General features: G+C 50.9%; 1 protein-coding gene across 3 annotated transcripts in view; it reads right to left on the bottom strand.

The window, feature by feature from the left end:
* Window positions 1-25422, bottom strand: part of LOC147679765 (oxaloacetate tautomerase fahd2, mitochondrial) — a 140174-nt gene that overhangs the window by 74897 nt on the left and 39855 nt on the right. For all 3 annotated transcript variants that reach the window (XM_086943328.1, XM_086943329.1, XM_086943327.1), the window contains exon 3: window positions 21598-21814. In XM_086943328.1, the coding sequence (XP_086799454.1) occupies window positions 21598-21814 (217 nt within the window). The remainder of the gene's footprint in view (window positions 1-21597; window positions 21815-25422) is intronic.

Here is a 25422-nt window from a genome sequence, read left to right as displayed (position 1 = left end):
TGTCCTTATGCACCGAAAGCCATTTGGGACCAGGAAGCAAAACGATATATTGCAAAACATAGGAGGAGGTCGACATAGAAGAATAGTCTCGCGGGCCTAATCGCACGTGGCCGGTCCCACAAGAAGTAGACTTCCCGCTGGAAGACTTGCTGCAAGTCCAAGTCGAAATCTAAACACAAGCATACGAATGCCAAGTGGATTCAAACCATCTCACCACTCGAAATCTAGCAAAAAGTTTAGTAAGGCCGTCATGGTAAAGATTTCACTCCTCCGACGTCTCCTGAAGCTGATCCGATCTCGCAATTGGTCCCCGCGCGCCCAGAGTTTCCCACACCGTTGTCGAACCCATGCTGCAGATCTCGGGTGTGGTTCAGGCATCCTCTGGTGTAACTTCAGAACCCACAGAGTTTGTTGTAAAGATCCCAAAGTCAAACTCCATTCTGAGCATAATAGGTTAGCTTATCTGTCTTTGGATCATATGCTGCATGTCATTATTTTCCTCAAAACTCGTGAAAGTGTCAAATCATGAAAATAATGACTACTAACAACTAAGGCAACACAAATCTGCTTCAAGTTCCTCGATGTCTACATTTGAATGTCTGACAGTGTATGTGCAAAATTAACATATAGCCTGGGTTGATGTTAATTTTATTATGCTGGTTTATACCGGTTATTTCTTGGACTAAATGGAAAGTCCCCCAATGTACGGTAAAAGTCAGTGGTCAACCTTATGAATTCACCACTGATTTAGAGAGGTCTTTGCTTAAGGTTATCTCAAAAGGTCCTGCCAGACTGCTGTACCACTGCATCCATCCCTATGCTGAGAGCTGATATCGATCAGAGACCCCAGATGATGTACACTTCCCTTCCGAGGGAACACTCTCCCTGCCAAAGTTTGATAACCGTCTCTTCTCTGTTGTGAAGAGGTATGCAGAGCGCTGAATCCCAAGAAACTCTAGAGACAAGTTAGCTACTCCATGCTGTCCTAGTGTAGCGCATATTAGTAGTCTTTATGGTGTTAAGCAGCTAGGAACAACCCAATCACTGTACACATTTTCATTTTATTCTCACTGTTAGTAACATGGATTAGTGCTGTTCTAATTATAGTCTTTGAGGTTATTACTCATGCACTCAGCAACAGGATGGAACTGTAGAAAAAACATAAATGGTGTCTTCTCTAATACCATGAATGCGAGTGCTGCTCTAAAGAACAAAATTGAGTTTGAATTACCACTGCATACCTCATCCCTTTATGGGACTGTTAGTAACTCAGAAAGCATGGACACTACACCGACAAGTAAGCCAAGTGGGGTTGAGTGGTGCTACAATGACCTGGACTTTCACCCTCAATTGTTGTTGCACTGAACTAAGTTCAGAAAGCCTTATACAAGAAATCCAAACCTTGTAGAAGTAGGTCAGAGCGCTAGATTATGCAACATGGTCACCATTCTGACGTTCAGGTACACCTCCAACCTGCCCTTTGCCCCCTCAGGGCCCACTACTAGGCCTGTTCTGATTCTAGCACTGACTACCACTCTGGCACCACAGTCCACACCGGCGACCTCTGTCGCAGTGCTGATATTGATTCCACCTGCACTGGCCAATGATCTAATCTAAATGCCGGTTTCTGATCCTGAACCAACTTCATGCAGATCGAGGTCTGTGTCGCTCTGTGAAATCACGAAAGAGCAACTAGTGGTTATTAAAGCAGACTCTAATCCGACGCCTCTGCCTCAATGCTGGTATCAGCAGAGAATTAACGCTGTTTTCAGTTCCGATTCAGATCCAGATCCAGTGCAAGAGCACTCCTGGATCCTTAAGACTGAAGATGATGAAGGGTACAGGTTAGTCTCCCTCATTATGTTGAAAATTCATTTTCTGATGATTTACAAAATGCTAGTGACCTAGACCCATCCCTTAAGATGGAGCTAGACTCACCACCTATGTCACAAATGGAAAAAAACGCTTGGTTCACAGAGGTAGTTTGTAGGGCAGCTGAGGCGTTAGACTTCTTGCCCACTGTAGAGATGAAAACAAATGTGCTGAATGCAATTTTCTTAACCAAGGCCTGCCTCATCTGAGCCCATTCTCCCAATTAATGAACCTCTTATTGATACTCTTATGGCTATGTAGTCTAAGCTGTGCTCATGGCCACCAGTGAGTTGAGCTGTGGCTAGGCGAGACAGATCTGCTCCTGGTGATCTGGATTTTCTCACCAAGCACTGAACACCAATAAACTTGATTGGTTTAAGCTTTAACAAGAAAAGGTTAAACCGACTTCTTTCCCGACTAACCCTCTAGACAGATAGTTGAAAAGGATTGATGCTTTCAGGAAGAGGCTGCATTTCTTGCCTAGACTGGCACTAGGATCCATTATCAGATTTGTTCTTCTGGAGAGGTACACCCATGCGCTATGGCACATGGCCAGTGACATTTTGCTTGCCGTCCCGGAGGATTTGAGGGCCTTCTTAGCCCAAACAGTACAGGATGGACAGGATGCAGCCAAGTATGTTCGATTCGATTAGCTTTATTCGATTTCAGTATAAAAATCATAAAAGCAACAACACATACATATACACCAATACATTTCATTTCACAAAAAAATTATAATAATTTCATCCGTTAAGAAAATATTAAATCAGTAGAGGAAATCAGCTAATCACTGGGCAACAGGAAGAGTGAACAGATCAATTAAAAGCAGGGGGGAGGGGGCCACTCAGTACAAGACCACTTCTCGTCGTCCAGAAATTACTCTGTTACTTGGTGATGCGACGGGACATATAATGTTCTAGGGTAAAAATCACTTAGACTCCAAGTAGATATCGGTCCATCACTATTTTTTGTGGCTGCCAAGATTTGAGGTATGGGACGACATAATTGTTACTACATTTTACGAGTACCAAATCGCCCACAGTATTTTTTGGGAGAGGTCCTAACCAGCCCACCCTTCTGACGCTTAGTATAGTTCCATCTATATTGGGGGGCAAAGGTCTATTTTTAGTTAGCCAGAACACTACCTTGTTCCTTAAGTCCTGCTGTCTTTCGTGTTTCCCCTTTGGGAGTTCTGGTATTCCTGCGAGAACACACACAATAGGAGCTGCCTCTGGTGGCAAATGTAGATGGTTAGTTTTACGTGGTATAGTGTCATGACTAGCCGCTATTCTTTTTTGAGATGGCATTTCTTTATTCTGCCCAACCCTGGGGTAAGAGCTCTGTGATATTATGGCGGCTTTCGAGATTTTTAAGGTTTCCATATGTGGGGCAGTTAATTGGTTACAGGTGGTTTTGTTTTGTGTTATGGAGTTAGGCGTTTCTATGGGGCCTGGACGCTGTAGTTATACGGATCCTCCCATAGTTTTTGTAAGTACAGAGTTAGCCTTTATTGCTTCTTAGACACCTGTGAGCCTGTCCCCTAAGCTAGTCATTTTATCAATCAACAGGGATATAATTGATTTCATCATATTTTCTAGCACGGACAGTAAGGAATCCTGTATAGATGCTTACGGAATATCAGTGCTAGGAGTATTGTGTACTGATCGATTTCGGGTTAATTTTTGTTTCTTTACCTGACTGCCCGTTTGTTTAGCCTTATCTCTCTTCCTTTTGGCCGAGAGCATCTGGGTAGAGACTGCGGGTAGAGGATTTGATATTGGTCGTATTGTGGGGGGGCATAACCTGAAAAATTTGAGTAGGTTGGGAAGAACAACTGGGCCCAGGGCTAGTCATAACCAGAGGGGAGATTGGAACGGTAGTTAGCACATTTTCTACATCCACAGGGGCATACGAGGATTTACACATTTGATTTAGTTCTTTCAATAATGATACAGCCGGGGCTGTATCAGCAGTCTGTGGGGGAGAACCCATACGGAGAGAACTGTCCATGGCTGGAGAACGTTCTATTCTCTCTAATTCACTAGCAATGGGCAGTATTGCACTCTTGAAATAATAGTCCATTGTTCCCCTAAGCAAGTCACCCTCGGAGGAATGTTTTCTAAAGCCCCTCTTACAAGACATAGCGTGACAGCTTATGACAGTAATAACTAAATCAGTATCGGCAACTGAACTATAGTAACCCTTGTCAAGGACCTGTGAAATGAACCAGAAATAGTCAGTGGGTAGCGGTACCTTTAGTCAGTGTTCTTCAAAGCTTGGATCAGAAACAAGGGGGGTGCCCCGACCCGGCCTCCTCAGGCCTATGATGGCCTTAGATGGTCCCCCCCTTCTCCCGGGCTTCTCCCGCGCGGGACTCGCGGGGCGAGTGGAGGTCGCGAGCTATGAAGCGCCTCCGGGCGCGCTGGTGATCCCTCAGGTGTGCGCCGGTCCCGGGGCTGCTGGGTAGTGTAGTTCCCCGATGGGAACTACCGCCGTTCCCCTCTCGGCTTTCCCGGTCAGCTTGACCGTTCCCCTCACGGTGCGGTGGTCTGGACTGCAGCGTGCCCCTGCCACGGGCTGTGCAGGCAGGCAGGCAGGTTAGTTTGGTTCCCTCCGAGCTCGCCGAGGGCGCGGGCTATGAAGCGCCTCCGGGCAGGCTGGTGATCCCTCAGGTGTGCGCCGGTCCCGGGGCTGCTGGGTAGTGTAGTTCCCTGATGGGAACTACTGCCGTTCCCCTCACGGCTTTCCCGGTCAGCTTGACCGTTCCCCTCACGGTGCGGTGGTCTGGACTGCAGCATGCCCCTGCCACGGGCTGCGCAGGCAGGCAGGTTAGTTTGGTTCAGCCAAGTACGTTCTCTGGGCCTCTGCGGCTACCACATTCTGCATTGGCAGAGCTGCTAGCACCAGTGTTGTGCTCAGAATGTAAGCCTGGATGCAATCAACCGGGATTACTGGAGACGTGCAGGCATCCTTAATGGACATGCCCTTAAATGACTTCAGGGTCTTCAGAGAGAAGGCTGAGTCGGCACTAGAGAGATTCAAGAATGCCAGCACCGGGGGAGGAGCTTCGCGGGCGAGCAAGATGGCCGCGTAAGCTCGGAGCTCCGCGGACCCTCCGACCCTCCGCAAATATCCTGCCGGCTATCCTGTTCCACGCTAGTGGATTTCGATTGGTGAGAGGTCGCGGACGCAGGACTGCTTTCCGCTTGAAAATCGGTTGTTCCTAGACGAAGTTACGTCGAGCTGAACTTTGTGCCAGGGATGCGCCATTGTCCCTTGGGTGGCTGATGATCGTGCCGATGCTCCGCATGATTGGAATGCGAAGTGGAGGTCTCCGATCCCTGCTTGCGGAGTGCATGTTGCTGCGGGGTCGCCTGCTGGCGGCCTGGATTACTTGCTTGCTTCGCCTTTGCTCTGCACATCTGCTTCCCTTGTCCGGGCTGTGTTGCCCTTTGTTCTCCTTGGGTTCATCATGGCCGGCAGAGGAGACCCCGACAAGACGACGAACAGAGGCGTTCGGTGGACAACTCAGACACAGCTGAACAAGATCGACCGTTATGCCCAGCAACGGACCTCGCCTTCTGTGGTGGCCCCTTCTAAAGACTCGCAGCGCACGGGCTCGCCTGATGGCTCTGAGCCCACTTTGAGTGATATCATGGGGGCCATCGCGGGCATTAGGACTGAAATGCAACAGCAACACAAGGTCCTGACTCATAAGGTGGACACCCTGGCCATTGATCTCAACTTGATCAGGGCCGACCTGGGAAAGACCAATGATAGGGTGAAATCCCTTGATATTAAGACCTCCAGCTTGACTACCGATGTCTCGGACCTGCAAGCGGAGGTCCGGACCCTACGATCGGTTAACGACCAATTCTCCAAACGGCTGGAGGATTTTGAAGGGCGTGCAAGGCGACAGAACGTTCGCATCATCGGTATACCGGAGGGAGCGGAAGAGGCGGCCGTGGACCTTTTTGTGGAGGACTTGATACAAACACATCTCACACCATCTGGACTGAGTAACTTCTTTTCTGTGGAACGGGCTCATAGGATACCTGGTGGCCCTCCGAAGTCGGGTGTTGCACCTAGACCCATCATTGCCCGGCTCAACTTTAGAGACCGGGATGTGATCCTTCAAGCCTCCAGGAGACATGGGCCACTTAAATTTCAGAACTCTGAGGTGCACTTCCACCCAGATTTCACTAGGGCTGTTCAGAGACAACGTCAGAGCTTTGCGAGGGTGAAACGGCGCCTTAGAGACATGGGTTTTAAGTACTCTATGCTGTTCCCTGCTAAATTACGGATTGAGTACGAGGGCTGAGCCCTGTTCTTCGATGTGCCAGAGAATGCGAGCGATTGGCTGGATACTTTGCCGCAACGTCGAGAAGAGCACGACAAGCGCTCCGGAGGCGCAACTGGTGGCCTTGATCTCCAGGACTAGGTTCTGCTGTGCCGATTATGGCGGTTGGTGTTCCTGACGTCTGTGACTGTTAATACCAAAGCTTTTCCGTTCTTGTTGTTTCTTCTGCTTTCACATGGAGGGTGGCGGGAGGGGGTTGCGGAGATTCCTTACTCCTCCAGGGTCTTTTTGTAGATTAGTTTATGGGGCGACAGGCACACTGCTGGTTGGGGGGGCTTTTTAGTCTGCTGCAGGGGTGCAGGGTGGGGGGTGGTGGTGGGGAAGTTTGTTTGTTCTTTCTTTATTCTCTCTTTCTATCTCTTAGGCAATGAGTTGTGTGTACTGATCTGTTTCACTTGTTGTTGAGGCTTTCTGGGGTGGGGGGCGGCCTGGGTCACGACGATGGGGGTTAGGAAACTGCAAGTTCTCAGTTGGAATGTTAACGGGTTGGGTGACCGTATTAAGAGAGGGGTTGTGCTTCAATTGATCAAACGACATATGCCGGATGTTGTCCTCCTGCAGGAGACACACCTGGTTGGCAATACATGTAAGGCGCTTAATCGTAAAGGGTATACAATGGTGGCCCATTCAGGGTTCTCTTCGGGATCTCTGGGGGCGGGTGTCCTTGTTCGTACGTCCCTTCCGCTTAAGATTGACACTACTGTGATTGATGAGAGGGGGCGGTACGCTGCTGTGGCGGGACGATGGGAAGGGCGTGCCCTGACGTTACTTTCAGTTTACATCCCCCCGGGCCTACAGTCTAGCACTTTCCAGGACCTTGGTTGCGCCATTTTGAATTTGCCCACTGGGTTGTTGATTGTGGGGGGTGATTTTAACTCGGTTTGCTCCGGCTCCTTGGACCGCCATCCGCCTAGAGACCTCCGTAGCTCCCAATTGTGGCTGCCAACTTTCCTTGAGATGCTGGGGCTGGTAGATAGTTGGCGGCTCTTGCATCCCGCACAATGTCACTACTCCTTCCACTCGGGCGCCCACGGTAGTCTTTCTAGAATCGACTACATCCTCACACTGGCGGCTCACGCGCCTGCTGTTTCTGAGGCTCGTTTTCTGGCACGGGGTGTTTCTGACCATTCCCCGCTGTGGGTCTCCTTTGACTTTGATATTATTATGTCGGAACGGCCGGTGGTTGTTAACCCGTGGTACTTCCGCAATCCCAAAACTCGTAATCTCCTAGCCAAGGCCATCGATCTCTATTTCACTGAAAATGAAGGGTCGGTTACGTCGGCCGCGACTTTATGGGAGGTGTTTAAGACAGTTTTGAGGGGCGAGGCTTTCGCTCTTATAGCGGAGGCCCGCAGAGTTAGAGATGCTGATTTGGTACGCATTGAGGCGGAGATCATGGAGATGGACTCCCAGTTGGAGGCTGAGCCCGATCCCGCTCTCCTACATGATCTCTCACTCTAACAGTCGGAGTACCGTGATCTTGCTACTGACGCTGCCCTCGTCCTAGCTAAAGAGCAACAGGGTCGGATTTACGACGTCGGCGACAAGGCCGGGAAGTTGCTGGCCTGGCTGGATAGGAGAGAGAGGGCTAGCGGTGTTGTACCTGAGATATTGGGGGAGGACGGAGTTGTTGTCACTGATCCAAGTGCCATTGCTGAGTCCTTTGCTGACTACTTTCGAGGCATCTACACCTCTGTCTCGGACCGGTCTGAGACCGATTCGACAGTATTTCTTTCAGCTGTCGATCTCCCGTGCCTTTCGGATGAAGAGCGCAATGACCTGGACAGGGACGTCTCTGTAGATGAAGTCGCACTTGCGATCTGCTCACTGCGATCGGGCAAAGCACCTGGCCCCAATGGTATCCCAGTTGAGTTGTATAAGATCAGGCCGGATGTGGTATCCCCACACCTGCGCAACATGTTCCTGGAGGCACGGGAGAATGGCCTACTTCCCCTTTACCAGAGGTTGGCCACTGTCGTGGTCATCCATAAGTAGGGGAAGCCGAGGGATTTGTGCCGGTCATACCGTCCCATCTCCCTCCTGAACGCTGAGCCTAAGATTCTCGCCAAAGTACTCGCCAATCGTCTGGTTGGTGTTATCGGCGACTTAGTGCATCCGGACCAGTCGGGCTTTATTCCACACCGCAACACTGCCCTTAACTTGCGTAGACTTCACGGCGCCCTGGCTAGGGCCCATACCCTTGAGGAGCCGGCTGTCCTCGCGTCCTTAGACGCCACAATGGCTTTTGACTCTCTCGAGTGGAGTTACCTGTGGGCAGTGTTGGCGAAGCTCGGTTTTGGCCCGGTGTTTGTGGGATGGGTTAAGCTCTTGTACGCTGATCCGCTGGCTAACGTTGCTGTTAATGGCCGTGTTTCGGCGACTTTTGCTCTTCATAGGGGCACCCGGCAGGGTTGCCCCTTGTCGCCTCTTTTGTTTGCGCTCGCACTCGAGGCCTTGTTGCGGACTCACCCGGATCTACATGGTATCAGCTGGGCCCCTGGTTTCGAGGACAGAGTCTCTCTCTACGCGGATGACATTCTGCTCTACCTCACTTCCCCCTGCACGTCACTTATTGTGGCATGTGACATACTGAGGCTTTTTGGCCGATACTCTGGCCTTGTTATTAACTGGGCCAAGTCTTCCTTGTACGTACTGAAAGGGGATACACCGCGCCTCCCCAGAGGCTGCGGCATCCAGGTAGCCAGCCAGGGCTTTAAGTACTTGGGGATCTATATTTCTTGCAATGCGAAGGCGCGCTATGAACACAATCTGCTTCCCCCTCTTCTCCGCCTCCGGCGGGATGTGGAGGGTTGGCGCAAACTTCCGCTTTCCTTACTTGGGTGCGCGGCATTATTTAAAATGATGTCCTTGCCCAGGTTCTTGTACGCCCTGCAGAATACTCAAGATCCGGTTCCCGCCCGATACTTTCGGGAGATCGAAGGCCTTCAACGTGCCCTGCTTTGGGATGGCCGGCCCCGCATTGCTATCACGAAGCTTACGCTTCCGTGGTACGATGGGGGAATAGCGCTACCGGATGTGCGTAGATACTACTGGGCCTCCCAGTTAGCGGCCATCAATCACGGTTTCTATGGTCCGGAAAATAACCCTGGATACGCAATGGATAAGTGGCTCTTGAGTGGCGGTAATTATTACAGGGCGCTTTACTCGAGGTCTCTAGACAGGCGGATGTCGGGCCCAACGAAAACTGCGGTCCATATTTGGAGGGCTATCACCAAGGCGCAGGGCTGGCAAGGCAGGCTCACTAGATTTACCCCACTATACGATTCAGACATCCTGGGCAAGTTGTGGCACACCAAAGGTTTCGATAAGTGGGACCTTATAGGTATCTCCAGGGTGGAGGATATGTTATCGAGAGGTGAGACTAAGACCTTTTCCCAGCTGCAGGATGAATATCAGCTGGGTACCTCGGAATTTTTCCGGTATGCCCAGTTGCGCCACGCATTGCTTTCTGCCAAACCGGAGGAGGGGCCGATCCCGGAAAGCTCCCCGTTGGAAGACAGGGTGCTGGACGGCCACATGCCAGACAGCGCCATTTCACTGTCCTATAAGAAGCTTATTAATGTTCGCACTGACCTCCTTCTGGGTGTACGGGATCAGTGGGTGCGAGATGGGTTGGAAATTGATGATGAGGACTGGCAGAATGCGGTGTCCTCCCCTAAGGAGGTTGCCATCTCTTCCCGTCTCAGGCTGGTGCAGCTTAAGATCCTGCATAGGGTGTACGTCACTGGCCCCCGGCTTGTGCATATGGGCTATTCGGTCGATGGACTTTGTCGCCGCGGCTGTGGTGCCCTTGCCACTTTTATGCACATCCTCTGGGAATGCCACGCCATAGCCTCCTACTGGAGACGTGTGCACTTGATTATGGGTGAGGTGACTGGGGTAGTGGTGGATGCGGAGGCTAGGAGGTGCCTCCTCAACGTATGGGGACCGACAGACCACAATGTGGCTCAGACGCAGTGGGTGACCCTTGGCAACATGGTGGCTAAACGTGATATCGCTCAGAAGTGGGGAGCTTCAGTGGCTCCCATGGTGGTGCAGTGGAAAGCCAACATGGATTGGTGTATGTTCAGGGAGAAGACGGTCTATGTTGCCAGGGGTAAGCCCAAAAAGTGGCTGAAATTGTGGGGGGCCTGGAATGCATACAGGGGAGACATTTGTGTACCCCCGGAACCTGTCTCACTGGAGGAACATCTGTCGCCATAGCCTGTGACACCAACTGTACCACGTTGTAAACACTATCCTGTTTCTTCCTCTCTCCCCTCCTTTCTCCTGGCCTTCTCTCCTGTTTCCATACTTGTGCTCCCAATGCTCCCACCCTGCCCCTCTAACAACGCTTCGCTGGTCTCTTGTATTCCATTGCCACTTTCTCTGCGCCTTTTCTGGCGCCCTTTTACTCTTTCTTTCTCTATGTTCCTCTATGAAACGGAAAAAAAATAAAATCAACCTTCACTGTACTGTGACATTGATTCTTGCACTATTGTTCTCCTGCCTAGTTATGCTGCCTTGCCTCCGGGATGTCAGGCTGAATAGCTGTGTGCACTTTTTTCAAATAAAGGTTTTTAAAATTTAAAAAAAAAAAAAAAAAAAAGAATGCCTGCACCACATACAGTCCTTGGGGCTATTGATGCCAGCTAAATAGTTTTCCCACCAATACAGGAAGTTTAGGCCACTCTAGGGGGCTAACCTACAGTCAGTGTCAGCCCTCACAACCTATTCTGTGGCAGCCTGCTCAGTACTTTTAAGGCTACTACTGATCTTAAGAGTACACTAAGCTCTTACATCAGTCAAACAAATGATCATCTCATGGTCAGCGCATTCTCTGGTGCAAAGAAAGGCAGAGTGGGTGCAGAAGAAGTCAATGTGGATAGTCCTCTGCATCAAAATCGCCTATGCACTGGTCAAGAAGTAGCTGTCTTAATGCTTGTGAGCCCATTCCCCTAGGGCCAAGCCTGCTACATGGCACTGAGCCAAGGGGTCACATTAGCCAAGCTGCGATGAGTGCATCGATACATACGTTTGCAAAGCATTAATGCCTTGAAAGCCAGCTCCGGCTGGAAGGTCACTTTGCCAGCTCGGTCCTACAGGACACAGTGATCTGAGTTCACTCCCCAGGTCATCCACTTTTGAGAGGTACTGTTATGTTATCTATTGTTGAGGTGAGGAATCTGCAACTAGAAGTATCCTTCCGAAGAAGTTTCTTACCTTCAGTAATGCTCTTCCTTGCCGATACTCTAGGCAACAACAGATTCCTCCCGTCTCGCCATTCCGTGGAGTGGCCTCTTTACCATACAAAGAAGTCTTAAGTTAGATGATCAGTATACTGCCTAAAATAATTTGTCGTATGATGTGCGTCTTAGGTCTCAGAAGTAGAAAGACACAAGAAACTGACATCAGCGCACAGAGGTGGTGCTTATACACAGCTATGTCTGTCACTTAAGCTGTACAATGGAATTGCGGAGCTGCACAGCGTCACCTTCCAGGGAAACTGCTGAAGAATTCTCAGGACACAGTTTGGTGCCTGTGGCTATTGTAAAGGTGAGGAATTTGAGGTTAGAGTATGTACCGGAAAGAGCATTATCAAAGGTAAGTAACTTGTTCATTAATATTACCGAGACTGGGATTGTGACTGGGGTGAGTGGTTGAAAAGTTTCAGCACTCCGTGAATCATCTTGTTAGGTTTGCTATGTTCGCCCGAAGTGGCCACGGGTATGCCCAGAAATGGCTCCCTTGTGCCACTGGATTCAAGCTATCCAGGCTTGAGGGGTGAAACCCTGAAACAAGTCGCAGAATGCTTGTTTCCTGTCCATGGAGGACCTGGCCTGGCAGTTTGGGCTTGACTGTTCCCAGGAAGATTGTCAGTGCGAGGGAAGCCATAAGGAGTACATGGGCTGGAAGCTCGACAACTCAAGCTCCCCAGCACCATGATGGCTTCACGGACACTAGGAGTGTTTGGTACCAAACAACTCCTTGTAATCAATCCCCACTGATGCCAGTGCAAGATTTATTAAACCATGTACTATGAGGGCAACACAGAGGTGTGGTCCCTACAGTGGTGGGGAGCACACAGTGTTCTTTTAATACCCCTCACACAGCAAAAGGACCCTTGGTGTCATGCTACATCATAGGGGTCTTCGCATCCCTCTACGGAATGCGGCGTGCTACTAACCAGCGACTACGCTGGAGCACTTGTTATGAAACTCTATATGTGGTGCATGAGGGTATTGGACAATATGTGAGTGGTGGGGTCAGGGATGAAATAACGTGCGAGTGTCTCTAAAAAATACCAGGCATATGAGTGTTGGAATATATTTTAATCTGTCTCCATGCTGGTATTGTTAAAAGGGTAGTGGAGGAGATACTTTGTATATAATGTACAATACCTCACTAGTGCGTCAACATGTTTTGAAGCTAGGCTTCTTCTTCAGGACGGGGTGCACCGATCCCCACCTTACTCACGTCAGAAAACAAGGGGTTAAATTACCCGTACTCTATGTCTAAATAGGTAAAAATATTAAATGTGCTTAATCGAACTCGATGTTCCTACAATGAGGACTTTTTACCAGTCGTTGAATTGTGACATGAGCCTGATATACGGAGGGATATGGTGCTCATTGAGCAACAAGTCAAGGAGATTTTCAAGACCCAACCATCCCATCCGCGGCTCCGCACCAAATATTTAAAAAACTGTGGATTCCTTTTGTTTATACATAGTACGGCCAGGGAGACCGAATGCACAATCTCTCCACTCCCTCTTTGTTTTGTTTCACCTCAGAGGTGCCCCAGAAAACTAACGACCCTGTGGTGGTCACTGACTGACTTTAGGCAGCCTGCCACACACAGACATGTTTCTGGACCCCTGGGTGGACAGCATCTTCTCTCCGAGACCAGAAACAATGCACATCCTTGGTGGAAGTGTCACATCTACTCCCCCAGGATAGGCACAGTCCTCGAAGGGGAAGCTTCAAAGGCCTGCCACCTTTGCAATGCAACCCTCAGCCTCTGCAGCAACATCTAATGGCAGCCCCTAGTTTAAACCCCCACTTTGGGTGGGAAAATCAACTGAGACCAGAAACAATGCACATCCTTGGTGGAAGTGTCACATCTACTCCCCCAGGATAGGCACAGTGCTCGAAGGGGAAGCTTCAAAGGCCTGCCACCTTTGCAATGCAACCCTCAGCCTCTGCTGCAACATCTAATGGCAGCCCCTAGTTTAAACCCCCACTTTGGGTGGGAAAATCAACTGGAAAACTTAGAAAGACTAAGAGGTATGCCCACCTTTACAAACTCCACCCCTCAGGGGGAGGAGGCGAAGTTAAGTACACTTTTCTGTCCCCTCCATACATACCTCAAAAAATATACAGCACACCCAGACAACAGGTTTCCGTGAGGGCCTGTGTCCTCCCCCAGTCCCCCACCTCCTTAGGCCAGCAGACATGGGTTGTCCCCTTAATGTCACAGCATATATACAAGGGGGGTGATGTACTGGAGATAAACCAGGTGTCCTACCACCTTGAGCCATCCCACATACTCCCATTAACCTAGTAATATAACCACAAGTACTCCACCTCCGAGCATGAGCGAATCCCCTACCTCATAAACTCCTTAGAAATATTGAGCAAACCTGCCTCCTTCCCAACAGATACCATGCAGGTTTCACACTTACACTATATCATGTCGCCACGCCTGTTGGGAAAACAAATATTTTCTTTCCTTGTTTTTTAACCAGTGGTCTAGTGTCCGAACAACAAACTAAATGCAGTTGATACACTTAAGTTTTCGGAGCACTGCAACCATACCATAAATGTTGCAGATCATGGTCTCACAAACAGAGAACAAAAAACATATATGTGTTGTGAAAGTATTCACTATTCAATCCTCGTATATATGGTGTTTGATTAACGAATGTACTTCCGTAATGCTTCTGTCTGTCTGCTGCAGCAGCATGTATACTTAAAACTTCAATAAAGAACCACTGGGAAAAAATTAAGTTGTCGCTTTGGCAAAAAGCCTTGTTTTCAATGTTTCAGTATTGCACACCAGATTCCTTTGAAGGACAGGGTTTGACATTAAAAATAATAATAAACGGGGAGGAGCTTCACGGGCAAGCAAGATGGCCGCGTAAGCTCGGAGCTCCGGAGACCCTCCGACCCTCCACATACATCCTGACTGAAATCCTGGTCCACGGTGGTGGAATCTGGTTGGTGAACGGTCATTGAGACGGGAGCCGCTGTCCGATCTAAAATCCGACGCTCCTGGACGGAGTTACACCGTGCTGAAGAATCGTGCCAGGGACGGACTATTGTCTCTGTGATGGCCGACGACAAAGACACTGCAACGCAAGAACGAAATGCTGTATGAGTGACTGCTACGCCGGCCAGCGGAGCAAGCGAAGTTGCGGAGTGGTCTTTCGCTGAACAACTATCGGAGGCCGCTACGCTCTGTAACCGCTTTGCATAACCGGAGTGGCCTTGGTGTGCCACCCTTTGTACAGTTCCCCGACTACAACATGGCGGGCAAGGGCGAACCGGACAGGACGGCGAGCCGAGTTAGTAGGAAAACTACTCAACCCCAGTCGAATAAGATTGATCGCTATGCCCAACAAAGGATCTCTCCGAATGCGGCTGCCCGGCCAAAAGACTCCCATCGGGAGGGATCGCCAGACACGTCGGAGCCGACACTTCGGGATGTTATGGGAGCCATAGCTGGCATCAAGACGGAGATGCACAAACAGCATGAGGTCCTAACGCACAAAGTTGACACTCTGGCAATCGACCTTAACCTGATTAGAGCTGATTTGGGCAAGATTATCGATAGGGTTAAATCGCTGGACATCAAAACTGCCAGCCTCACAACTGATGTCTCGGACCTGCAGACGGAGGTCCGGGACCTGAGGTCTGCCAACGATCTCTACTCGAGGCGGCTGAAAGATTTTGAGGGACGTGCCAGGCGGCAGAACGTTCGAATCATCGCTGTACCGGAAGGGGCAGAGGACTCAGCCACTGATCTCTTTGTGGAAGACTTGATACAAAATCATCTGGCCCCTGCGGGCCTCAGCCGTTTCTTTTCAGTAGAGCGGGCCCACAGAGTGCCGGGGGGGCGCCCGAAGTTGGGCGCCACGCCGAGATCCATCATAGCACGGCTGTTCAACTTCAGAGACCGGGATGTGATTCTGCAGGCCTCGAGACGTAATGGGCCCCTCAAGTTTCAGAATGCTGATATCAACTTTTACCCGGACTTCACTAGGGCGGTTCAGCGCCAGCGTCAGAGCTTCGCAGGAGTGAAGAGACGTCTCAGAGACTTGGGGATGAAATATTCAATGCTTTTCCCTGCGAAACTACGTATCGAGCATGATGGCTGTGCTGTATTTTTTGACATGCCCAAAGTGGTCAGCGAATGGCTGGACACCTTGCCGCACAGACAGGAGGAACAAGAAGAACGTTCGGAGGGCGCCTCGGGAGGCCCTGAGCAACAAGAGTAGACTTCACTTTCACAACTTTGTCAGTCGGTGGCCCTGTCGACAATGGCCAATGACACACTGCCGCACTTTAAGATGTATATCCTTCTTCCCGTTATGGAGGGTGGCGGGGGGGACTGTGTGATCTCCTTTCTCCTCTAGGGTCTTTCTGTAGTTTAGTTAATGGGGCGACAGGCACACTGCTGGTTTGGGGGGGCTTTTTAGTCTGATGCAGGGGTGCAGGGTGGGGGGAGGTTTGATTGTTGGTTCTGTTTGTTCTCTTTCTCTCTTCTTTTAAGGCAAACCAAAGACTGTTCTATTTCTGTTTGTGTAACTATGAGACCTGTCGGGGGAGGCAAGGGCCCACGATTTGATGATGGGGGGTAGGAAACTAAAAGTGCTGTGTTGGAATGTTAACGGTTTGGGTGATCGCATTAAGAGAGGGGTGGTTCTACAATTGTTTAAGAGATGTATGCCTGACGTTATTCTGCTACAAGAGACACACTTGGTGGGAAATACGTGTCAAGCGCTTAACAGGAAGGGATTCAAGATGGTGGCACATTCAGGGTTCTCCTCGGGATCCCGGGGGGCGGGTATCATGGTGCACGCGTCTCTCCCACTCGAGATTAACTCTAGCATTGTTGATGAGAGGGGGGTGGTACGCTGCTGTCTCAGGGAGATGGGAGGGACGGTCCTTGGTTCTGGTTTCAGTTTACGTCCCCCCTGGGTTGCAAGACAACACTTTTCAGGATCTGGGAGGGGCCATCTTGAGCCTACCCGAGGGGTTGCTTATTGTGGGGGGCGATTTCAACTCTGTTTGCTCGGGGACCTTGGACAGATATCCGCCCAGAGATATCCGAAGTTCGCAATCCTGGCTGCCCGATTTCCTGGACACCATGGGGCTGATTGACTGCTGGAGGCTTAAGCATCCTACCCAGAGGCAATATTCATTTCACTCCGGGGCACATGGTAGTCTTTCCAGAATCGACTATATTCTGGCCCTAGCGGCCCACGCTTCGGCAGTTTCCGAGGCCCGATTACTGGCGAGGGGCATCTCAGACCATTCCCTGGTTTGGGTGTCCTTCGACTTTGATATTGTGGTTACCGAGCGGGTGGTCGTAGTCAATCCGTGGTATTTTCGCAACCTGAAGATGCGTGGACTCATGGCCAAGGCTATTGAGCTCTACTTTGCTGAGAACGCGGGGTCGGTTGCCTCGGCCGTCACCCTGTGGGAGGCGTTCAAGACAGTCTTGAGGGGTGAGGCGCTCTCTCTTATTGCGGATGTCCGGAGACGCAGAGATGCGGACGTGGTTCGTATCGAAGCCGAGATTAAGGATCTGGACTCCCAGCTGGAAGTCGGCCCGACACCTGAACTGCTCCATATCCTCTCGCTTAAACAGTTAGAATACAGAGACCTTGTCTCCGACGCCTCCAGGACCATGGGTAGAGAGCAACAGGGTAGGATTTACGACGTCGGGGATAAGGCGGGCAAGCTCATCGCTTGGCTAGACAAAAAGGAAAGGGCTAGTCGGGTGGTTCCAGAAGTGTTGGGGGAGGACGGCTTGACTGTCACCGATCCGAGTGCAATAGTTGAGACGTTCGCAGACTACTTTGATGCCATTTACACTTCGGTCTCTGACCGATCGGAGGCCGACTCCGGAGAGCTTTTGGCGGAGATGGACCTCCCGTGCCTGTCGGATGACTTAGATAGGGAAATTACCGCAGACGAGATAGCCCTCGCTATTCGCTCCCTTAGATCTGGCAAGGCGCCCGGTCCCAATGGTATACCGGTTGAACTTTATAAAATCAAACCCGATGTCGTTTCTCTGCCCCTGCGGAATATGTTTCTGGAGGCGCGGGAAAAGGGCATGCTTCCCTACGACCAGAGGCGGGCCACCATTGTGGTCATCCATAAGGAAGGGAAACCCAGAGACCTGTGCCGATCGTATCGTCCCATCTCTCTGTTGAATGCTGAGCCTAAGATTCTGGCTAAATTGCTGGCCAACCGTTTGATTGGCGTAATTAGCGACTTAGTGCACCCGGACCAATCGGGCTTTATTCCACACCGCAACACTGCCCTTAACCTTCGGAGACTCCACGGAGCCCTCGCCAGGGCTCACACACTCAGAGAGCCGGCCGTCCTGGTGTCATTGGATGCCACAATGGCGTTTGACTCCCTTGAATGGAACTACGTATGGGCAGTGTTAGCGAAGCTCGGATTTGGTCCGGAATTCGTGGGGTGGGTCAAGCTTCTGTACGCCGGCCCGCTGGCCAACGTAGCGGTGAACGGCCATGTTTCCGCGTCCTTTGCTCTCCACAGGGGCACCAGGCAGGGTTGCCCCCTGTCGCCCCTGTTGTTTGCATTGGCGCTTGAACCTCTGGCCGCGTGGTTACGACACCATCCTGATATACATGGAATCCGTTGGTCCCCTGGACTCGAGGACCGAGTGTCATTATATGCCGATGACATCTTATTGTATCTTACCTCTCCTTGTAAGTCATTTATTGTGGTGTGCGACGTGCTGCGCCTCTTTGGCAGACACTCTGTCTTGGTCATTAATTGGTCGAAGTCGCACCTGTACGTTCTGAGAGGGGGGACGCCTCTACTGCCAAGGGACTGTGGCATACAGGTTGCGAGACAGGGTTTTAAATATCTGGGGATTTACATCTCAACAGACCCCAAGACACGCTACATGAACAACTTGCTTCCCCCCCTCGTCCGTCTCCGATGTGACGTAGAGGGTTGGCGTAAACTCCCACTCTCCCTTCTTGGGCGTGCAGCACTATTTAAAATGATGTCCCTGCCCAGGTTCCTGTATGCTCTACAAAATACCCAAGACCCGGTCCCAGCTAGTTACTTTAGAGAGATCGAGAGCTTGCAACGTGCCTTGCTCTGGGATGGCAGACCACGCATAGCCATTACGAAGCTCACGCTCCCGTGGTATGACGGGGGTATAGCATTGCCTGACGTCCGCAGATATTACTGGGCCTCCCAGTTGGCAGCCCTAAACCACGGCCTTTACGGTCCTGCAGAAAGCCCGGGCTACGCCATGGATCGGTGGCTCCTGGATGACGGGAAATACCACAGGGCGTTGTACTCAAGATCTCTGGAAGGTCGAATGTCTGGGCCAACGAAAACGGCTGTGCACATATGGAGGACAATCACGAAGTCGCAGGGGTGGAAGGGTAGGCTCACAATGGCAACACCTCTCTACGATTCTGAGATACTGGGTAAATTGTGGCACACCAAGGGCTTCGACAAGTGGGACATGATCGGCATATCCAAGGTGGAAGATATGATGGTGAGAGGGGAGGTGAAATCTTTTGCTCTCCTGCAAACGGAGTTCCAGCTGGGCGGAACGGAATATTTCCGGTACGCTCAGCTGCGTCACGCACTTCTGGCGGTCATGCCGGAGGGCGAGAAAATCCCTGAATATTCCCCCCTGGAGGATAGGGTACTAGACGGCCATATGCCTGATAGCGCTATCTCCTTAATCTATAAAAAACTGATTAATGTCCGCACTGATCTCCTTTTGGGGGTGAGAGACCAATGGGTGCGAGACGGTATAGAGCTCTATGATGAAGACTGGCAATGTGCGGTGTCCTCACCCAAGGAAGTTGCTATCTCTGCCAGGCTGCGGTTGGTACAATTAAAAATTCTACACAGAGTTTATGTTACGGGTCCCAGGTTAATACACATGAGGCATTCAGTGGATGGCCTCTGTAGGCGTGGCTGTGGCGCTCTGGCCACCTTTATGCACATTATTTGGGAGTGCAGTGCGGTAGCGTCCTACTGGAGGAGGATACACATGGTCATGAGTGAGGTGACCGGGGTTGAAGTGCAGGCGGAGGCCCGGCGCTGCCTCTTGAATATCTGGGGCCCAACTGATCACAATAACGCACAATCCCAATGGGTTACCCTGGGAAATATGGTCGCAAAAAGGGACATTGCACAGATGTGGGGAGCGAGAACAGCCCCGAAGGTGGTACAGTGGAAGGCCAACATGGATTGGTGTATGTTCCGAGAGAAGACTGTGCACGTGGCCAGGGGTAAACCCAAAAAATGGCGGAAGATATGGGGGGCCTGGAATGAGTATAGGGGTGACATTTGCATACCACCTGATACCGCCCCACTGGAGGAACGCCTTACTCCGTAACCTATACCTCCAACACGCGTCCTGATTGCATAGCTATCCCATGTTTCCTCTCCCCCTATGGTTCTAATTATTAGTACTGTTTTCTGATTGTATCTGTGGCTATTGAGCCTAGCCGACTCCGGGATCAGGCCCGGTTGCACAACTGTTTTAATTGCCTTATTTCTTAGCACTGGTTTTGGTGCTTTCTTTTCTGTGTTTGTTACCCTTTTTATAAAAAAGAAAATAGAAAATTACAACCTTGAAACGTTATGGTACCTTGCTCCTTGCACACTTGACTTCTGGTTACTGATTTGCTGCCTAGCCGGATGTAAGGCTAAATAGCTGTGTGCACTGATTTGAAAATAAAGGTTTTAAAAACTTAAAAAAAAAAAAATTATAATAATAAACTGCAATTATGTCAAGGGCATCGGGAGGGGCATGCACCCAAAGTATTATCCCCAAAAACAAAACACTGGAACCATATTCCCAAAGTGGAAGCTGAACCTCATTGAAATCTTCCTTGTTGTGAATAGACACCATCCGGTTCAAGTATTTGCATCCAGTCCGTGCTTTGCAACCAAACCACTGATACATAACCTCTCAAATTCCAAGTAGTAGGTTAGGGGTTTTCATGCTTCATCTTCACTGCAAATCAAAATAAGCTGCATATTGTACATTGCAACTCATAATATAACTTTTGTACATTGCGACTTTGGCTTTTGCAGTCGCAAAGCTTGCACATTTTTTAGTCACAGGCTTTGCATGTGAAAACTGCTTTTTTATAGCATGCCCTAAGTGTCCAGGCTTGCATCTGCCTGCCTAGTTTTGTTAGGAAGGGGCATATTTTTGTGTGCACCAAGGCAAGGGGTATATGCATTTTTCTCCGAGGGGTCAGTAGGAGGGAAGCAGGTTTACATCACCTCTGGCTATCTGCAGGGGGCACGATGGGTGGTTTACTTAACTCCTGGTTATAAACAGGGTTCATGATGAGTTGTTTGTCATGAAAGGCTATAAGCGGGGGCATGATGGGTGGTTTATTTCATGCATAGCTATAAGCAGGGGGCATTATGAGTGGTTTATGCCAACACAAGGCTATAAACGGGGCATTATGAGTGGTTTATACTAACACAAGGCTATAAGTGGGGGCATGATGGGTGGCTGATTTCATGCATAGCTATAAGCAGGTGGCATTATGAGTGGTGTATGGCAACACAAGGCTATAAACGGGGCATTATGAGTGGTTTATGCCAACACAAGGCTATAAGTGGGGCTTAATGGATGGTTTATTTCATGCATGACTATCATCAGGGGGCATTATGAGTGGTTTATGCCAACGCAAGGCTATAAACACGGGGCATTATGGTTGCTTTACATAACACCTTGTTATAAGCAGGGTTATGATGGATGGTTTATTTCATGCATGGCTATAAACACGGGGCATTATGGTTGCTTTACATAACACCTTGTTATAAGCAGGGTTATGATGGATGGTTTATTTCATGCATGGCTATAAACAGGGGGCATTATGAGTGTTTTGTACCAAAACACGGCTATAAACGGGGGCATTATGGGTGGTTTATGCCAGTACAAGGCTATAAAGAGGGGCCATTAGGAGTGGTTTATGTCAACACAAGGCTGTAAGCAGGGCATTATGGCTGATTTATTTCATGCACGGCTATAAGGGGAGGCACAATGGGTGGTTTATTTCATATATGGCTCTGAGCAAGGGGCATGATGGCTGGTTTGTGCCATACCTGACTCTCTGCCGGCAGTTGTATCTCATCGCTTGGTCCCACGATGGAGCTAGGGAATTTGCTGAAGATAATTGGCTCCTTAGGGATGGCCACGTTCTGCTCCAGGCAGTGATCCACATAGTTCATCCCCACACAGATGACTTTGTCTGGCCCGGTGATCGGCGACATCAGGTGAACTTTAGAACGGCTGATTGTGTACCGTCCAGACTCCAGTGCTCTGCAAAGATGGGGAAAGAAACTCGAGTTATTGACAATACACAAGAACACAAAGCAAAGCAAAGTACGAGCAGATCTATCAAAGCAAGCCAGCCCTTGATTACTGCTGCAACACTAAGCACAGGTGAGCGGTGAAGCAGAGGGATATTAAGTCCCAGATACTAATGCAGTGGGAGCATTCAGCTGAAAAGACCCAGAGAATGCAGGCATCCCACACTAGGCACTAACACAATGGGAAAATGCCCAGCCCAAGGCAAAAACAAATTGGAGATATCCATCCATTAACACCGTGCAACTTAGATGGTACCAATAGCTAACAAAGTAGGGCTTTGAGGGGGATATGCCAAGCTTCATATGTTAACACAGGAGTACTGCCCCCCCCTCCTCCCGCACCCTTAAAATCGAGCAGTAACAAAGTTAGCATCACCAAGTCCCAGGCATTTAAGATAGGAGATGACGATGAACGAAAACAAAATTAGGGCCACATTTTATCAGACGCTAGTGTGTCCGACCACATGCATTATTTCTTAGGTGTAGTATAGCACGTCAGCAGCTCCAACAGAAATGTTCTTGCATGATTAATGTTGTAACATCGTAAACATTGAAAGTTTGTGGCGGATAACCATAATCAGAGTTAGAGACGTTTGTATTCTCCGCGCCGGGTCTGTCTCCATGCCTGGGTCTGGTGGAGGGCACTGGGCAGTATCAGCGTTTGGTAGTGGCATTTCTCCACACTGGCCCAGAGCTCAGGCACTGCTGCTTGCAATGGGTAACCAAAACTCCTAGATCTTATTAACTCTCGAGTGGTAGATGTGCTCTAGCAATGAAGGTTAATGGAGGCTCTTAGGGGGTTTGCAGCCATATATAACAGAACCCAATAGTCACCATAATTCATTAGCATGGATGTATTTCTGAGGACAGGAATACATCTTTAATATAATAGGGGAGAAATAGAACATTTAAGACAGATCACAAAGTGCTCAAAATCCGTAGTCGAAACTGTTGGACAGGCCTCGGGGAAGGCCCGCTCCCTCCCCGCATGACGGGGACCGGACCCCTGCTCTCCCTGTATCCCCGACAAGAACCATCCCGGCAACCCACTGGGGCAACCCACGACCCGTCCACAATGGAACTCCAGCCCCCGAACACCCCAGTATCGGCTGGCCCGGGCCCCCGTCAGCACCACTGCCCCGGCCCCGCCGCCATCTTTGGACACTACATAACAAGGCCGCGTGGCCTCGGCTCGACCCCAACCCTGGGCCTGGCCAGGCCCCGACATCGAGGCACCACCGTCCACCTAGGGGGTGAAGAGACCACTTGGCAGGTCAATGGGAGAAGGAGTGTCAATGGCTCCTCTCTGGTGTCGATCGCCCCCGGCCTCCCCGGGCGCTGGCTCCACCCCCCTGCTGGGTGTCTGGACTCCCTCATCCCGGACCTCCCGACCTCCAAGTGCGAGGGTCCAGACATCAAAGGAGGCCAGACCTATAACTGGGGCAGCTCCAGAACAGGAAGGCAGTTGTATCTTGGAGTCGAGAGACACCGTGAGTAACTCATCCTTGGAAGCCTGCTGGCGCTGCCGCGGCCCTTTCTTGTGAACCATCTCCGAATCCTGCTGGCGCTACCGCGGCCCCTTTCTTGTGAACCATCTCCGAAGCCTGCTGGCGCTGCCGCGGCACTCTTCAACGTGAACCATCGTCTTGGCCTGCTGGCGCTGCCGCGGCCTTTCTTGTCGTGCACCATCTTCGTAGCCTGCTGGCGCTGCCGCGGCCCTCCTCGTTGTGAACAATCGTCCTAGCCTGCTGGCGCTGCCGTGGCCCTCCTCGTTGTGAACAATCATCCTAGCCTGCTGGCGCTGCCACGGCCCTCCTCGCTGTGAACCATCATCCTAGCCTGCTGGCGCTGCCGCGGCCCATCTTTGCGGACCCCCAAGCTCGAGGATTGTGAGCTTCCCTCTTGCCGCACCGGTACCGGACCGGTACCAAGACTGTCCCGCTACCCTTTCCCCTACAGAGACTAGAATTGGGAGGATCCTCGTGTCCTGACCCCACTGTATCGTTTATCACCTTGCCTCAAGATTCTTATATAAAGTGTGTTGAACTCATCCTTGTGTGGTGTCCATCTGTGGGGGGGAAGTTACTTGTCTGTACGATCGCCGGAGACGGCTCTTACCGGAGGCCTCTCCCCCTGTACTCGGCCGACCCTCCGGGTCCCCGTCTAACATTGGTGGCCAGCGGCGCGATCCGAGCCAACGCATAATCGTACAGAGAGTAACTCACCCCACGACACACAACCACCATGACAACAAAAGAGAGCGGAACAACGGAAAAATTCCAGATGGAAAAACTAGAAGAATACAGCCACAGAGAACTAAAACAATTCTGCATAGAACTGGGCATTGCTACCATAGGACTGAGCACGAAAGAGGACTTCAAACACGCCCTGGAATCTTGGGCAGAGACGGGTACGGCCATACCCCAAAACCAGAGCCTCGAGACAACCGAAACAAGCACCGCGCCGACAGAAAAAAGAAGACCGGGTCTCTCACCAGAGGAGGCCCGAGAACGAGAGAAGAGCAGGCTCTACGAATTGGAACTGGCTCGACTTCGCTTAGATGGAGAACTCAAATTGGCGGAACAAAAAATAACTTTGGAACACTTGCGGCTCCGAGAGGAGCGAGAAGAGAAACAAAGGCAGAGAGAGTTAGAAGAGAAAAAGCTAGCCTACGAGCATGAGCGCAACTTGAAGGAACTAGAGATTCGGAGGCAGAACAAAGATCTCGGGGTCTCCGGGCACCCGAGCCCCCCTGTCACTACGGACCCCAAGGTCCACATCCCCAAGGATGTCGTCAGAGAATATTACCGGAACGATGATATCCAGCAATGGTTCAAAGCCTACGAAGTAGCCATGACCTCCCACCGGATTCCCCGGAGCGACTGGGGAGCCGGGTTATGGGGGAGGTTTTTCAACGAAGGGCGAGACGCCCTGCTGCAACTCCCGGACCATCAGATGACATCCTACGACCAAATGAAAGCCGCCTTCCTCACTCGATACGGACTCACGCCCGAGATGTACCGCCAGAAGTTCCGCGACTGCAAACGGATCCCGGGTACGACTTGGGTGGAGTACGTGAACTTCTTTAGCCGAGCCTTCGAGGGGTGGATCAATGAAGCAGCAAGGTGACCACTTACGAGCAACTCTTTGACTTTATTGTATGGGAGCACCTTTCTAACAACTGCTTCGTCGAGCTCAGGCAGCACCTCCTGGACAGTAAACTGACGGAACCTCGGCAACTCGCCGTCGAGGCTGACCGATGGGAAAGCACCCGAGTTCCCCGAAACGGGCCCAGCGAACAGAACAGAGCCACCCAAGGGCTCCATCGCCCCCGAGGGGGAGGAGGAGGCCAGGGTCGGGGCAGAGACGCAGTCCCGGTGGCTCCCGCCAGCAACACCCCGCCCCCGGCCGGCAGGGGGAGCCTCCCGATGCGACCAGGTTTCCGCGCCAACGTTACCTGCCACCGATGCCAACGACCCGGCCACTACGCCAATGATCCCAACTGCCCGAAGAACCAGAGCCCTATGCCCCGCCAGGTCGCTGCCGCCGCCCTGGGAG

Source organism: Lissotriton vulgaris, chromosome 11 (assembly GCF_964263255.1).
Source record: "Lissotriton vulgaris chromosome 11, aLisVul1.2, whole genome shotgun sequence".
Lineage (NCBI taxonomy): Eukaryota > Metazoa > Chordata > Amphibia > Caudata > Salamandridae > Lissotriton > Lissotriton vulgaris.
Note: the sequence above shows the minus strand (reverse complement) of the source record. Positions and strands in the feature narration are given on the sequence as shown.